Source organism: Panthera onca, chromosome B3, assembly GCF_046562875.1.
Source record: "Panthera onca isolate mPanOnc1 chromosome B3, mPanOnc1 haplotype 2, whole genome shotgun sequence".
Taxonomy (NCBI): domain Eukaryota; kingdom Metazoa; phylum Chordata; class Mammalia; order Carnivora; family Felidae; genus Panthera; species Panthera onca.
Window position 1 is genome coordinate 38,578,728 of NC_138344.1, and position 15,046 is coordinate 38,593,773.

A 15,046-nucleotide genomic window follows, 5' to 3' on the forward strand; every position below is an offset into this window, starting at 1 on the left:
GATTCCCACCACGTCACCCCCACCGGGAGCTTCACAGGCGAAAGGTGTGTGGAACGTGGCGCATCAGGCCCAGAAGGGGCCAGAGGGCACGGGTCTCTGCCCCTCTGCCCTGAGAGGGGGCTGACTCGCTGCCCCAGGGCCAAGCTGCCCCTGCTGCTGACTCAGGCCCCACTGGCCAGCTCAGCATTCCTGCCCTCCCCACTGAATGGGGCTATTGAAGCTCTTTGTAGAGGGAGGTGAGGCCACTGACCACACCCCCAACCAGAGCCTTCGCTATGCTCTGGGCTCTGCTCTCAGGGGCAACACAGGCCCTGGGTTCAGTCCGAGAGCACTCTGGCTGCCGCTGCTACTCTGGGGGTGTCTGGCACCCACGACAATCCCAGGTAACCTGGCCGGGCTGCACCAGAGCGGGGATCCCAGTGGGTGGGCATCGTCCTGATCCTCAGGACTGGAGGCCCTGGGACGGCAACCTGCTCGTGATCCCCAGCTTGGGGAGAGGTCTGTGCCTCTGCACACGCCACGGTATATAGGTGGGGGTGCTGCAGGGGCTCTGGGGGCTGTCTCGCCTCCCCCACCGAGTGGAGCTTCCCTAAGGCAGCAGTGGTCTTCCCATGCAATCAGGGCCTCTCACAGGGTATGGGCTGGGTATCCCCCATCAGACGGGGAGCAGGGGTGGTTTGGAGCCTTGCGCATCACACCCGGAGCCCCCCAAGCCCAGTGTCCATCTCCTCCTTTATCAGACCTGGTGTTCAGCCTCAGCCTCTGCTGGTGGCTCCCAGCAGGGCAAGGGCCCAGCTCTCTAGAGAGAGCCAACACCTCTCTAGATAGAGCAGCCCCGCCTCGTCCCATCTTCCTCCCCTCCTGACCTTTGCCCCCCCAAGCTGGGACCTGCCCCCCCCCCAGCCCTGGCTGCTTTTTCAGGAATGGGGGAGGGCCGGGTGCCATGAAGCCAGTGCGGGCTGTCCCACTTTGGTGGGTGCTACTGCTGGTGTCCAGGCTGGGGGCCACAAGGAAGGGATCCCCAGAAGAGGCCTCCTTCTACTATGGAACCTTCCCACTTGGTATGTCCATTCCTCTGTTGGTCTGTCCGTCTGTCTGTCAGCTTGCCCACCTTGGGCTGGCTTGCCAGAGAGTTTGGTGTTTTCGTTTCCAGACAGGTAGGATGGGAAAAGTAACTCCGTACTGTTCTAAAATAAATGAATCTCGGGGCACCTGGGTGGCGCAGTCGGTTAGGCGTCCGACTTCAGCCAGGTCACGATCTCGCGGTCCGTGAGTTCGAGCCCCGCGTCAGGCTCTGGGCTGATGGCTCGGAGCCTGGAGCCTGTTTCCGATTCTGTGTCTCCCTCTCTCTCTGACCCTCCCCCGTTCATGCTCTGTCTCTCTCTGTCCCAAAAATAAATAAAAAACGTTGAAAAAAAAAAAATTAAAATAAATGAATCTCCGAACAGATTTCTTTAAGCTTACTATACAGGCAGTTAACGTTAATCACAGCTAAAACTGTGCAAATCAAGTGTTTTAAATGTATTATGTCTACCCTCACCCGGACCCATAGGTTCCCACTCATAGGGAGCCGGGGGCAGGCAGCTGGGGAGGGGGCCTGCCCCGTGGCTGAGGACAAACAGCCCAGAGTCCAGGTGCTGGGTGGGGAGTGGGAAGGGGCCCAGGGCCCAGTGTGAGGTCTCTACTTGCAGGCTTCTCGTGGGGCGCGGGCAGTTCTGCCTTCCAGACAGAGGGAGCCTGGGACCAGGATGGGAAAGGGCCCAGCATTTGGGATGCCTTCACTCACAGTGGGAAGGGAAAGGTGCTTGGGGATGAGACAGCAGATGTGGCTTGTGATGGTTACTACAAAGTGCAGGTGAGTGATGAGTGTGTGTGCAGGTGAGTACGCACCTGAGAGGTGGACAGTGACACACTGGGGAGCCCGGAGGACAATGTCAATCTAGTGTTCTGCTAAACACCCCCTAGTCCACTGCAGGAAAAAGAGGTGGGGCTGTTGGTGGCTGGGGATTGGGGGGCAGGGGATGTGCAAGAGGTGGGAGGGTAGATGTTGGAGGAAAGGATAGCAGGGCCCCACCTGAGCCAGGGCCTTAGTCCAAGTGATGGACAGCTGAAAGGCTGATGCCATGACCCTGGGGTCTACAGGCCACAGTAGCCTGAGCCCTTGGTCTCTGCTTGTGAATTGGCCCCGTGGAGGGGGTCCCTCTGCTCAGGACCCACTTTTCCTCTCTGGGCCGACTTCTTGGGTGACTCATCACCCAAGTTTATTAGGAACACCCCAATTGACATCTCACAGCATCCCCATATCCTGCATTTAGTTGACTCTTGGCATATCCCCAGGAGAAAGGGGGCAGGTGCTTTCACACCCATTGTATGAATGAGGAGGAGTGAGCATGGGGGGGAGGGGGACAGCGTGAGCCCCACCCCAGAGTCCTAGGTGACCACTCCCCACCTGGCACCCCTGTCTGCACAGGAGGACGTCGTTCTGCTGAGGGAGCTGCATGTGAACCACTATCGATTCTCCCTGTCTTGGCCTCGGCTCCTGCCCACAGGCATCCGAGGTGAGACAGGGCAGCCCCTCCCAAGCCCAAGTGCGGGTCCTTTTGGCCATGTCGGCTTTGAAGGGACACTATAGAGTGCTGGGGAGGGAGAGCAGCCTGGAACATGGCTCCTCTGGCAGCAGCCATTACAGGTTCTGCAGGCAGCTGGGCTCCCGTGTCGTATCAGACCCGGAATCGGGCCGGCTGGGGGTGATTTCGGGCCCAAGAAAGGCCACAGGGCCCAGGAGCACTGTGCTTCAGAAGGCCAACGCCCCCTTATTTCACCTTCAGCTGACAAGGTGAACAAGAGGGGAATCAAGTTTTACAGCGACTTCATCGACGCCCTCCTCAAGAGCAACATCACCCCCGTCGTGACCTTGCACCACTGGGATCTCCCGCAGGTGAGGCTAATGCACCCCAGACGGAGGCCCTGGGGGCTCCGCTCAGCACGAGGAGCCTGATTTGGGGACTGGGGTTGGCAAGGCGGGGGCAGAGGCTGGGGTCTGGACTGGGAGATGGGAAGGAGTGAAGAAGTCTGACCCGCCCATGGAGGACGTCAGGCTGGTTTAACTGATGTTTGTAACAGGCGATGAGGGCAGATTTCGATGTTTTCCAAAAACATTTGGCCTAGAAACAACAAACCAAACTAAAAAGAAACCTCTTTTGAGTAAGATTTGATGATGTGGCATAATTAATGTACTTGTCTGAGCTGGTATCATAGGAGTACAGACCCCCAAGCCATTTCTGTTGAGTCTCAACCTCACTGCCAGACCTCACTCTTCAAGCAATTCTTTCCTTCATTCCACAAGGCCCCCTGGGAGAGGAGCCGTGTGTGTCACTCTCTGTGACACAGGTCATAGGAGGTCAGAGAACAGAGATGTGGCCTCAGGGTCACATCTTGAATGTTGGAAAGAGGCAGGGGTCCCATCACTGCTTCAAAGTGTTGGGCGTGGGGTGGAAGGGGTGCTCTGGTTTGAGGGGGCTTGGCAAGTGATGGGGTTAAGAGTTTGGGGAGCAAGCAGGAGGAGGAGGGATGGAGGTTTGGAGGCGTAGCTTGGGACCAGGCCCCGGAGGCCTTGACTGCCGAGCTAAGGCGACTGGGATCATTCTGCAGGAAGGGGAGCCACCGGAGACCTCTATGCTGGGACTGGGGCCATGGAGCAGACTTCAGGGAGACAAACCGGAAGCCTCATGCCAGCTTCTTCCCCTGCTTTCACTAACCTAGCCCTTTAGCATCCCCTCAAACCCACCAGGCAATCTCAGTGGAATGATGCATCTTGGGAAAATCCCACCTTCACAAGCAGATGCCTTTGGTTGGAAGAGAGTCCTCCACTGAAGAAGGCAGAGCCCCCCCCTCACAATAGAGCTTCTGAGGTTCCTGACATCCGCATGGCCCTCAAAATCCTAATCAGAGGTTCCATGTCCTGCATCATCTCTTATTTCTTCTGAATGTGTATTCGAGGTTCTTTTCCCGGGATCAGACCTCTCCCCCTCAGCCAGTGTCCTTAAATATTCAATCTATCACGTTCCTTCCAAGCGGGAGAGTCTCACAGCTTCTCTGTCCCTTCCCTCTTGTTTGTATAAGGTGTGACATGTCCCCACACTGATGTTGCCTCATGGTTCATTGCTGGCCACCATCCTCAAGTTGTCACATCCAAGGCCCCCCATCTTTGCTCTCCGTTGCTCTAAACAGCCTCTGTGGTTGTTATCACCCTTGTTTCTCCCACGAGCGTGGCCTATCGACTCCAAAAGTCTTTTCCGGAGACAGATCCTTGGGGCACCTGCTTCTCTCTCCACCAGCTGCTCCAGGTCAAGTACGGCGGGTGGCAGAATGTGAGCATGGCCAACTACTTCCGTGATTATGCCGATCTGTGCTTTGAGGCCTTTGGGGACCGGGTGAAGCACTGGATCACTTTCAGTGACCCTCGGGTAAGCAGGGCCCTTCTCCAGGGGGGAAGCCCCCCCTTCCCGGACCACGGCGCTCCTGCTCCTTCTCACAGGCCCTGTGGGCCCCGCTTGCCACCCCTGTAGACGATGGCAGAAAAAGGCTATGAGACGGGCCACCACGCTCCTGGCTTGCAACTCCACGGCACGGGCCTGTACAAGGCGGCACACCATATCATTAAGGTGAGGTGGGTCCCTGTGGGAGTGAAGGTGGGGTTCAAGGCAGAGGAACAACCCTCAGTGTCGGCTCAGCCTTCCCCAGGGGTCTGAGCCTGAGCTTCGTCATCTGCGGTTCCAGCATATTCCACCACACTTTCGCACCACTCACTTGCATCCCACGAGGATTTATGGAGGGAGTGCCCGGTCATCCAGTGCTGGGCACTTGCCGAGACAATAGAGTGGCTGCTCCCTAGAGCTTACAATCGCATGCATGTGAAAACTTGTCACCTGCATGTCTAAACAGCCTTGTGAGGACTGGTGACAGGAAGAAGGGGCGGGACACCAGTGAACCAGGGGCTAAAGTCTTCAATGAATGAGCGGCAGTAACTGGAGGTTGAAGGACAACGGTAAGGAGTTAGGAGTGTTTGTCTCAGAGCATGGACTTCAAAGGACCTGGGATTTTGGAAGGAGAAATAGTTTGGAAGCAGCAGGAAGGAGCAAGGCAGACACTACCCTAAGGTATGCGAGGTGTGAGGGGAAAGCTGGCGTCTTCTTGGAAGAGCTGTGTTGGGGATGTTCTTTGGGGCAGCCAAGCTCAGTAAGGGCACGGGAGTGAAGGAGACAGAGGAGATGCTGGGGTGACTCAGGTATTACAAGGCTGCTGGAGAGGCTTTAGAAGGGGGAGGGACTGGGTCACACTGCAGGACACATAGGAGGGTACAGGCGATGTCGCCTAGGGAACAGGGATGTGAGGCATGACAGGATGGTCCCAGTGGACTCTCAGTGGAAGGGGACAATCTGATCAAGCAGGAAGCCAAGGGGCCCCTCAGTGACATACTAGACTCTCAAATTCCTGTCAGGGAGAGAACTTTCTCATTCCTTCTACGCTTGGCATAGGAGTCCTTAAACTGTGGATACTCGAAGGGCAGAGCTCTGAAGGCATCAGTGGGTCACCGGCAAGAGAGTATGGAGAGAAGGCATGTCAGCACATTTTCAATTCTAGTCTTAAGACTGTTCCAGATGCTTGGTATTTTCCTAACTTCCTGAGCAACTCTGGGAAAGGTATTGCCTAGTTAACCACCTAGAGAACGAGTAGGAACAACACAAGGAGCCTTAGCAAAAATCTTAGAAACAAGAAATATCACAAAGAGGTGGTTTGTGTGTTTGTGCCAGAGTGAGACCGAGTTTCTCTACAGAACACAGGAAACACGTGCGTCTGGAGGTCGTAAGAAGGGAGAAAAGGGATTGGGATAATCAAGGCTGGACCCAGGGAAAACCTGGGACTCTCAGTCAAATCAGATCCCTGGTCAGGACAGAGGGAGACGTGCGCCAGCCAGGCACCTCTGATGCACCCCTCTGTTTTCAGGCCCACGCCCAAGCCTGGCATTCCTACAACAGCACGTGGCGTGGCAAGCAGCGAGGTGAGCCTCACCACCCACATGCTAGGAACATACCCCCGGCGGGCTGATACCCTTCACCCCTGCCACCACCTGCCCTTTTTTTTTTTTTTTTTGAGAGAGCGAGAGAGTGAGGGAGAGGGGCATAGGGAGAGAGAGAGAGAGAGAGAGAAAGAGAGAGAGAGTGTCTTAAACAGGCTCCATATTCCCAGTGCGGAGCACAACGTGAGGCTCGATCCCACAACCCCGGGACAATGACCTGAGCCAAAATCGAAGGGTCGGAAGCTCAACAAACTGAGCCACCCAGGCGCCCCTCCCCTGTCTTTTCTTTTAAGGTCTGGTGGGGATCTCATTAAACTGTGATTGGGGGGAGCCCATGGACATCAGTAGCCCCAAGGACATAGAAGCTGCCGAGAGATACCTACAGTTCTGCCTGGGCTGGTTTGCCAACCCCATCTATGCCGGCGACTACCCCCAAGTCATGAAGGACCGGATCGGTGAGCCACGTCACACTTTAGTTCCAGGCACCACAGCAACAGTACTGAGCCCAGGTGAAGGGGTGGAGAGGCGGGAGACAGGGGTGGAGGAACACGCTGGGCTTGGGTGAGGCACTCAAGGGATAGCCCAGCCCCCAAGGAACTGAGAACTGGTTTTTTGAGTTGGGGCGAGGGGAGGAAGGACACATCCCCAGACGTGGAGATTGGGAGTTTCAGAACCCAGGGGGAAACACAGCAATTTTCTGGACTGCTTTCTTTTGCGTTCTGCCGTCCTGCCTCTTTCTCCCCACTCCACTCCATCTCATTTTAAGTGAAGTAAGAGAGAGAGGTCAAAGACGCAGTCACGGGCGTGTCAGTTCTATCGTTGGTTCTATTACTTGAGGAATGCTTTCCAAGCTCTGGTTTCCACAGTGTCCGAGAAGAGAATAAAGACACATAGAGCTCCCAAGGCTGAATCAAGTTGGGTGCTTTTAAGTGCCATATAACAGAAAATGCCAACTAAAATGGCTTGAAAAGTAGGGGATTTATCATCCCAGGTACTGAGTCCAGAAGAGGTGATCCAGGGCCGGGTAATCCAGCCTTCAGGGATGTCTTTGTGGACCAAGGCTCATTCCATCTTTGACTCTGGCACCTTAGCCAGCCCATCAACGCTCCTATCAGCCACAAAATGGCTGCAGAAGCTCCAGGCATCATGTCTTCCCACATCACATCTTTCCAGAAAAACGGAAAGAGCTCCAGCATACCCATTTTTTAAGAACAAGGAAAATCTCCCCAGAAAACCTCCACTCACAACCAACTTCCCTACAAGGGATGTCCTCAAGAGATGGAACTGTCACATGCCCCAGAAAATGCCTTAGACCACCAGGACCTCAGAGGCTGGGGAAGCCAGGACTCTCATCAAGGATATGGCCCCTTGGAAGAGGATGTGGAAGAGGATAAGAAAGAAGACAGGCCTGGCGCTACTGACTTGGGGGGCAGCCAATCGTGTCTGGCCACACGAATCTAAAAGTATTATCTCTGTTTATTTAGAGGTATCGGTCTGCGTGCCCCTAAAAAAAGAGACAAGGTTAAGATTGTAAATAGGTTACAATCTCACACGGCAAGGCTATTTTGGATGTTTGACCAAGAACTGTCGACATTTCAAAATTGTCTCTTTCTAAGGCACCACTTATCAGACTTACCTGGAATCTTCTGACTCTGCCGCTAACCGGTGAGCGGTTCTGGGCACGGTGTCTCACCTCTTCGGCTGTCATTTTTATCATCTGAAAAGGAAGGATTACACAAATAATCTCTAAAAATCCCTTGGCAATAACTAGGTCCGTGACACATCTATCTATGCACATGTGTTCAAAATCCCGAGAAGGATTTCCTCAAGGTGCACAAGGAAAAGCCCTCAGGACGGGTCAGGCACCCCGCTCTGCAGGCACAGCCCGTCATTCACACGGCACATTCACTTTCGGGACCCTTGGAGGCCGTAGCGGGAGCCACAGCAGGATGGCACTAAAGGAGCTGAATTATTGCTCATAGGACAGTTCTTGGGCTTAAGGCCAGTAATTCCAGACTCCGTCCACTCCAATTTTGTGGTAACTCTAATGGAAACCGGGCTGAGTTTTTCCTTATATGATGTGTACGGAAGGATTCTCTGAGCAGTTCATGTTTTCTTTAGTGAAAGCATTCTGCCAGAAATCTTGTACACAAATTACTTCCAGGCATCTTATAAGCACAATAAATATGTGAACAAAAGTACTTCTAGGCCCGTGCTGTCCAACAGAACTTCCAGTGATGATGGAGAGAAGTTCTGTATCTGTGACTTCTGATATGAGAGTCTGGAGTCATTTGTGTCTATTTAAATTTAAGTTTTTTAAAAATTAAAAACGTGGTCCTTCAGTGTGACTGACCCAGAGATACAGTCACACTGGCCATAGTCCAATGGCCACATGTAGCCAGTGGCTACTGTATTAGACGGTCCAGAGACAATGCCTGGTGGTTTTTCTCAAGTTACTGAATGTAACTGAAAAAAACACGCTAAGATCATAAAGGTATTTGATAATACAAGCTTTTCACCCATTTAAAAACCAATAGCCTCTTTGGAAACATTTTTATGCTTCTATTTTACAACTCATACCAATGTTAGTCTTCTTTATTCATTTAAAACCCCTTTCTTTCTTTTTTTTGCATACGTTCTACAAAGACACGCAGGTTTCAAATTTTTTAAAGTACAAGAGAGTACAGGCAGACAGCCTCTCCTCTGCTGTCCTGCCCACCACTCCCTTCCAGTGTATTCGATAAACTTCTATCACCTAAAAAAAAAAAAAAAAAAAGAGAGAGAGAGACAGAGAGTAAAAAGTGAGAAGTCAAGCTTCCCTCCCTCCCTCTCCTCATTGCTTCCAGCCCCTGGGAGGAAGCATACTTCCAGAGATGGATTGTGCCCATGTGGGCAAAAACACTGCTGCTCCTTGTGTGTAGTTGTTAAACGCAATTCTTTGCATCTTCCACTTAAAACATGTGTCCTGGCATTCTTTCCATGTTGGCAATAGTGCTGGTATATAGTCATCATTCTGATGACTTCACAGAGCTGTACGGACATACAGATCTATTTAAACAGTCTCTCGAGAGACATTTGTTTGCAATCTTTTGCTACTCAATCTACAATGAAGATCCCTGTATACATCCTTTTACACGTGCAAGTAAAAGGTAGGATGAACAGATATGGAAATGATCAGGGAAAGGACCTATCTTTCTCCAATTAAAAAAAAAAAATTTTTTTTAACACTTATTCATTTTTTGAGAGGCGGAGAGACAGGGAGACAGAGAATCCGAAGCAGGCTCCAGGCTCTGAGCTGTCAGCACAAGGCCCAATGCAGGGCTTGAACTCATGAACTGCGAGATCATGACCTGAACCAAAGTCAGACGTTTAACCGACTGAGCCACCCAGGCGCCCCTCCTTTTACAGTTTTAAATGCTAGGACAAAATTTCCCGACACAGAGGTCGTACCAGCCTACACTACAACAGTACGTGAATGTGACCGTATGTCCCCACCCATGGCCCGCACCACCAATGACCTTCCACATCTCTTCCCAGAGGCAAGCAAAATTACCAATTTTGTATTTAAGAATATAGGCATCTAAGGCCACATTTTTCCATATAGCCACAATGTTGCCTGCATACCACTTACTGAGTAATCTATGGAACATATCACTTTAAATTTTTTTTAATTTATTTTGAGAGAGAGAGAAAGAGAAACCATGAATGAGGGAGGGGCAGAGGGAGAGAATTCCAAGCGAGCTCTGTGCTGACACAGTGCAGACGCGGGGCTCTAACCCACAAACTGAGATCATGAGCCAAAATCAAGAGTCAGACGCTTAACCAACTGAGCCACCCAGGCGCCCCTGAAAATATAGCTTTTGCGCAATATAACCTTTAAAAATTTTGAATAGTATTCAAATGTTAAAATTCCAGCTTAAAAGGCTAAGGTTATATTTTCCATACAAACGAATCCCAAAGGCCGGGATCTGGACGGCAGCTTTTATGTCAACGTGCCACTATGATCACGGTAGGAACAGCAAAAGAATCGTAAGAAAGTAAAACTTGGTGAAATTCTATTTTTCTCTCTCAATAGGGAAAAAGAGTGCAGAGCAAGGCCTGGACATGTCAAGGCTACCGGTGTTCTCGCTCCAGGAGAAGAGCTACATCAAAGGCACATCTGATTTCTTGGGATTAGGTCACTTTACCACTCGGTACATCACAGAAAGGAACTACCCCTCCCGCCAGGGGCCCAGCTACCACAATGACCGTGACTTAGTAGAGCTGGTTGACCCGAACTGGCCTGACCTGGGGTCGACGTGGCCAGTGTCTGTGCCGTGGGGGTTTAGGAGGCTTCTCCACTTCGCTCAGGTGATTATCACATTCGGCTATTTCACGGGCACTTTTTACCCCAATTCATGATCTTACAGCTTAGGCCCAGGGGCCTACATTTTAGTTTAAGTTTTTATTTGAATTCCAATCAGTCAGAGTGCCTACATCTTCAAGTTAATAAAACAAGCTCGGTTAGTTGTTCTTCAGAGGCCACCAGATACGGGCTTTACAGGCCAACGCTATGAGGAACCGCTTCAACGTATGTACCTGTGGCTACAAATTCTCATCCCACGTTTATTTTGCTCTTCTCACTTGAAATATGTGAGAAAGAACACAGCCTGAGGTAGATTTTCTCTACAATGATGCTGATTGACTGAGAAATGTAGTCTTTCATATGAACTTTGTCCTGTCTACACTCACCTCCAGGTAAATGTGTAAACTGGCATCCACTAAATGCTAAACACACTCGATTAGAATAGAGCAGGCTTGACTCAGTGCTCGCATGTGCCTCAGACTCGGAAACCCAATTGGAGGTCGGAATTTTTAAGATATTCCTTACTATGACTCACTTTCAGACTCAATACGGCAACCCTCCCATCTATGTGACAGAAAATGGAGCATCTCAAAAACTACACTGTACTCAATTATGTGACGAGTGGAGAATTCAGTACCTTAAAGGCTACATAAACGAAATGCTAAAAGGTGAGCTATAGACCAACACTGTCTTCACAAATTTTGTTTAACTTGGACAGAATTTGATAACACACGTGACTGGCTGAAGCTTGTTTCTGAATCTCATAAATGAATGCATTTAAAATTATCTTCACAGTATTATGTTTCCAAGTAAATGAAATATATTAAAAATGGAACAAAATGTCTTTGCAGCTATAAAAGATGGTGTTAATATCAAAGGGTATACTTCCTGGTCTTTGTTGGATAAGTTTGAATGGGAGAAAGGATATTCAGACAGATACGGATTCTACTATGTCGAATTTAACAACAGAAATAAGCCACGCTATCCAAAGGCGTCAGTTCAATATTACAAGAAGATTATCACCGCCAATGGGTTTCCCAATCGAAGAGAGGTAGGACAAATTATTGAGGTTGCTTGTTCTAGACTGCATTTTTAAATAATCTCTACAGCCAGGGTGGGGTTCAAACTCACAACCCCAAGATCATGAGTCGGAGGCTCTTCCGACTGAGCCAGCCAGGTGCCCCTCACTTGTTCTAGATTTTGAAAGAGCTAAGCAGCTTGGGTGAGGAGGGTGGTGAGACTCCCTCCTCCCTTCTCCATGGAGAACAGGGTTTTGTGGGCCTTTGTCTCTTCCCCTAACTTGTGCCACCTCTTTGCTCATTTGCTTAGAATGGAGTAAACCTGCCTTAAAATTAAATCCTAACTTTAAAATTTGTTTTTGTAACATTTATTCATTTTTGTGAGAGAGACAGAGCATGAGCGGGGAAGGGGCAGAGAGAGAGAGGGAGACACAGAATCCGAAGCAGGCTCCAGGTTCTGAGCCCCATGCGGGACTTGAACTCACAGAGTACGAGATCATGACCTGAGCTGAAGTTGGACACCCAACTGACTGAGCCACCCAGACACCCCAAATCCTAACTTTTAAAATTCAGTCCTAACTCACAGAGCGTGAAGGGCAAACTAGTTATGTACGAATCCTGAATGTTTTAGGTTATGACAGTCAGTAGAGACTTCTAGTTAAATGTTCTAAATGTTATATTTTAATGCAAATAAATACTGCCTATTTACTCTTCAACATATGTGAAAACAGTTACAGTAAATAACAGTAAAATAAATGTATAATGACCACACAACTTTCACTTCTTTTCCCACTAGTTCCAAAGTGAGATTAAAAATAATTCATCTTAATATTAATAATCCTTTAAAACCTACCAAACATTTTCAGTAACCTACAAATGTTTCTACCAGCTAAGTTGCTATCGATGACAGGCAATTAAAATTGTAATTTAGAATGTCTTCATAAAGAAAATTTCTAAAAAGAAATCTCACTTGTTTACCAACATACTTTTAGGGTGAGCCCCCTGGCACCATAAAGAAGCAGTGACTGATAGGCATTCACTAGTCTGGCGTTTCTAGAAAAGCACTAGATTGTAAGCTCCTCAAGAATAAAGACTTCTTTTTTTTAAACTCCCTCACAAAGATGCACATAGGTATTCAATAAATATTAACTAAACTTCAGGCAGATTTAAATTTGTCTTAATCCTACATTATTTTAAAACTGATTTCAGGGGCATATGGGTGGCCCAGTCAGTTAAGTGTCTGACTCTTAATTTCAGCTCAGGTCAAGATCTCATGGTCTTGAGATGGAGCCCACGTTGGGATCTTCGGCTGGGCACGAAGCCTGCTTAAGATTCTCTCCCTCTCCCTCTGCTCCTCCCTCATTCATGGGCTCTCTCTCAAAAAAAAAAAAAAAACAAAAACAAAAACAAGATTTCAAACTGCAAAAAATTAGTCTAAGATGACATTACTTATCTAGTGGATTTTTATTAGGTGGAAAGTTGGTATCTCAAAGCCTTGGAAACTTGTGCAATCAACAATCAGATGCTTGCTGCAGGTGAGTGTATTTTAATCCTTCCCTTTGACAACTAAGGCACATAATTATACATATAATGATGTTACCAAAACCTCAAAATGTGGATCTACGTGAAGTCAATCTTTCCAAAACACACAATTAAAAATGAATTTTTTCCTTCACTTTGAAGCAATGTCAAATTTCTATTTTATAATAATTTCAAATATTTTAAAAATCTACCAGAAAAGAGAAATATTGTATCCACTCTAGTTTTATTTTTCTGAATCATACTGTCAACTTATAAACTTATTTTTGTTATAGTGGGCTTTGTGGAAGGAGGGAAAAATGGAACCATATTCAAATAGAATAAACATCGAAAAGTCAAAGAACACTCCAGATTTTATATTCACTCATTCAGCAAGTAATTAGTAAGCACTCACTACTAGCTAGGGGGTGTTGTAACTAGAATACAGCAATAAATAAAACAAGGTCCCTGACTTCATGGAAGGCACGGTTCCCAAGGTTCAGAGATGTGGAATAACAAAGACGCATCTACACATCAACAAGGCCAGCACAGATCATTTGTTTCTTTGAATTCGGTCTTTCTCTATGAGGGCAATCAGAGAAATATACTTCCTGTTTTAACAAACCCATCTTTAATGTGGTATCGGAGGTGGAAAGTGCTAGACCAAACAAATCCTACCAATTCAGCTATTTTCATAGCTGTTTTATACCACTGTGCCCTGCTCCCATCTGAATAACCAGGTAATATTAAGGATGTATATTCCTTTAAACCAAAATAAACTTATTTAATCACCTAGACATATGATGTAGAATTTACTGCTGAGCCTATGAAATCTGTGGGAGCAGGGTCTGTGCCTTATTTATCTCCGTAGCCAGGGTGCCTGGCACAAAACCTGCAGTAGGAATTACATACATGTTCATTAGTATAATTACGTATGTGAAATACACTTATTATTCAACTCTTCAAGATACTTACTTAACAATGCAAGAATTCCCACAAAAATATGGCAACTCCTCCACCTCTTAAGATACATCTTTGAATAACATCTTTGAAAGGTTGGGAGACGTTTGCCAAGGATTTTCCTTTCATAAATCCCCCCAGTGAAAATTACAGAAACCAGGGAACATGGCTGTCAATATTCTCACATTAATTTATGGTAAGTGCAAGTATAACACGCATTTAGACTTTATTCCAGTACCTACGGAAGAACCAAATATAGGCAATCTTTATTCCATATTTTCTGAAGGATATTACAAAGCCCTCACATAATTGTTTTTAAATAACATTTTATAATGTTAAGAGAACCACGTTCTCTTTTATAGCAAGTGAGATTAATTACAAAGCTGGATGATGCCATTTTCCAAGTTTTCCCCAATGCAGGGGAATCTTTCCAGATGAAGCTATATTCACTAAAATGACGACACTCTCATTTGTGGTGTTCTCTCTCCCGTTTCAGAGCCGTTACTAAGTCACATGCAGATGGTGACAGAGATCGTGGTACCTACAGTCTGCACGCTTTGCATACTAATCTCCGCAGTTCTCCTGATGCTCCTCCTTCAGAGCCAGAGCTGAGACCGGGTTACCCATTTTATAGATCCATCTTTCGTAAAGAATCCTCTGGACATTCCTCCTTTTTCTGCCTTGAAGGTTTATATACATTTCTGGTTTCAGGCTCTGTGATAATGGGTTTTTTTTGTTGTTGTTTTGTTTGTTTTGGCTTGTGCTACGATTTAAAAATTAGAAAATAAAAATAAGCATGAATGAAGTAAAAATCACCTGTCAGAGTCAATGTTAATATTTTGCTATTATGCATCTACTTTCACTTTACAAAAAAGGAATCACAGTGCACAAATTATTTTGTTACTTTTTTTCCTTTTAAAAATCTGTCCAGTAATATTACTTTCATGTGGAAATAACTGCCATCTTAGCACTGTCCTACACAGGATGGACAGGATGGACAGTCAATCATCTGCACATAATAACAATCCCTTCAGGTTCTAAATTCTATCAAGCAACCAGGGAAACGCATTAGGTGGGTACCAAGTAAATGAGCACGTACACTTTTCTGAGATAAACTTTCTTCCA

The 15,046-nt window shown here is 47.7% G+C and overlaps 2 protein-coding genes across 6 annotated transcripts in view; one reads left to right on the forward strand and one right to left on the reverse strand.

Moving 5' to 3' along the window:
• The first annotated feature begins 284 nt into the window (after nt 1–284).
• LCTL (lactase like) lies at nt 285–14,533 on the forward strand. Of its 3 annotated transcripts, none has more exons than XM_060618207.2 (14): nt 299–383; nt 904–1,061; nt 1,692–1,855; nt 2,471–2,558; nt 2,829–2,938; nt 4,338–4,466; nt 4,569–4,664; nt 6,007–6,061; nt 6,373–6,534; nt 10,155–10,429; nt 10,966–11,092; nt 11,276–11,475; nt 12,915–12,978; nt 14,418–14,533. In XM_060618207.2, exons 2-14 carry the CDS (start codon nt 944–946, stop codon nt 14,531–14,533), a joined length of 1,704 nt encoding a protein of 567 aa, XP_060474190.2. In that variant the 5' UTR covers nt 299–383; nt 904–943. The 3 variants fall into 3 exon arrangements, with proteins under 3 accessions (XP_060474189.2, XP_060474190.2, XP_060474191.2); XM_060618208.2 differs by having other exon boundaries at nt 922–1,061; XM_060618206.2 differs by lacking the exon at nt 904–1,061 and having other exon boundaries at nt 285–383.
• The window catches only part of ZWILCH (zwilch kinetochore protein), a 38,842-nt gene continuing 36,987 nt past the window's right edge, over nt 13,192–15,046 (reverse strand). For all 3 annotated transcript variants that reach the window (XM_060618204.2, XM_060618201.3, XM_060618205.3), the window contains one exon: nt 13,192–14,684. The gene's annotated coding sequence lies outside the window, so the exon portion shown is untranslated. The remainder of the gene's footprint in view (nt 14,685–15,046) is intronic.

What these genes read in the sequence shown, in the direction of transcription:
- LCTL (XM_060618207.2), top strand. Translation starts at nt 944, where the DNA reads ATGAAGCCAGTGCGGGCTGTCCCACTTTGGTGGGTGCTACTGCTGGTG. An exon ending in CGGCACACCATATCATTAAG is followed by an intron (nt 4,665 to 6,006) that starts GTGAGGTGGGTC and finishes CTCTGTTTTCAG; the next exon opens with GCCCACGCCCAAGCCTGGCA. An exon ending in AGTCATGAAGGACCGGATCG is followed by an intron (nt 6,535 to 10,154) that starts GTGAGCCACGTC and finishes CTCTCTCAATAG; the next exon opens with GGAAAAAGAGTGCAGAGCAA.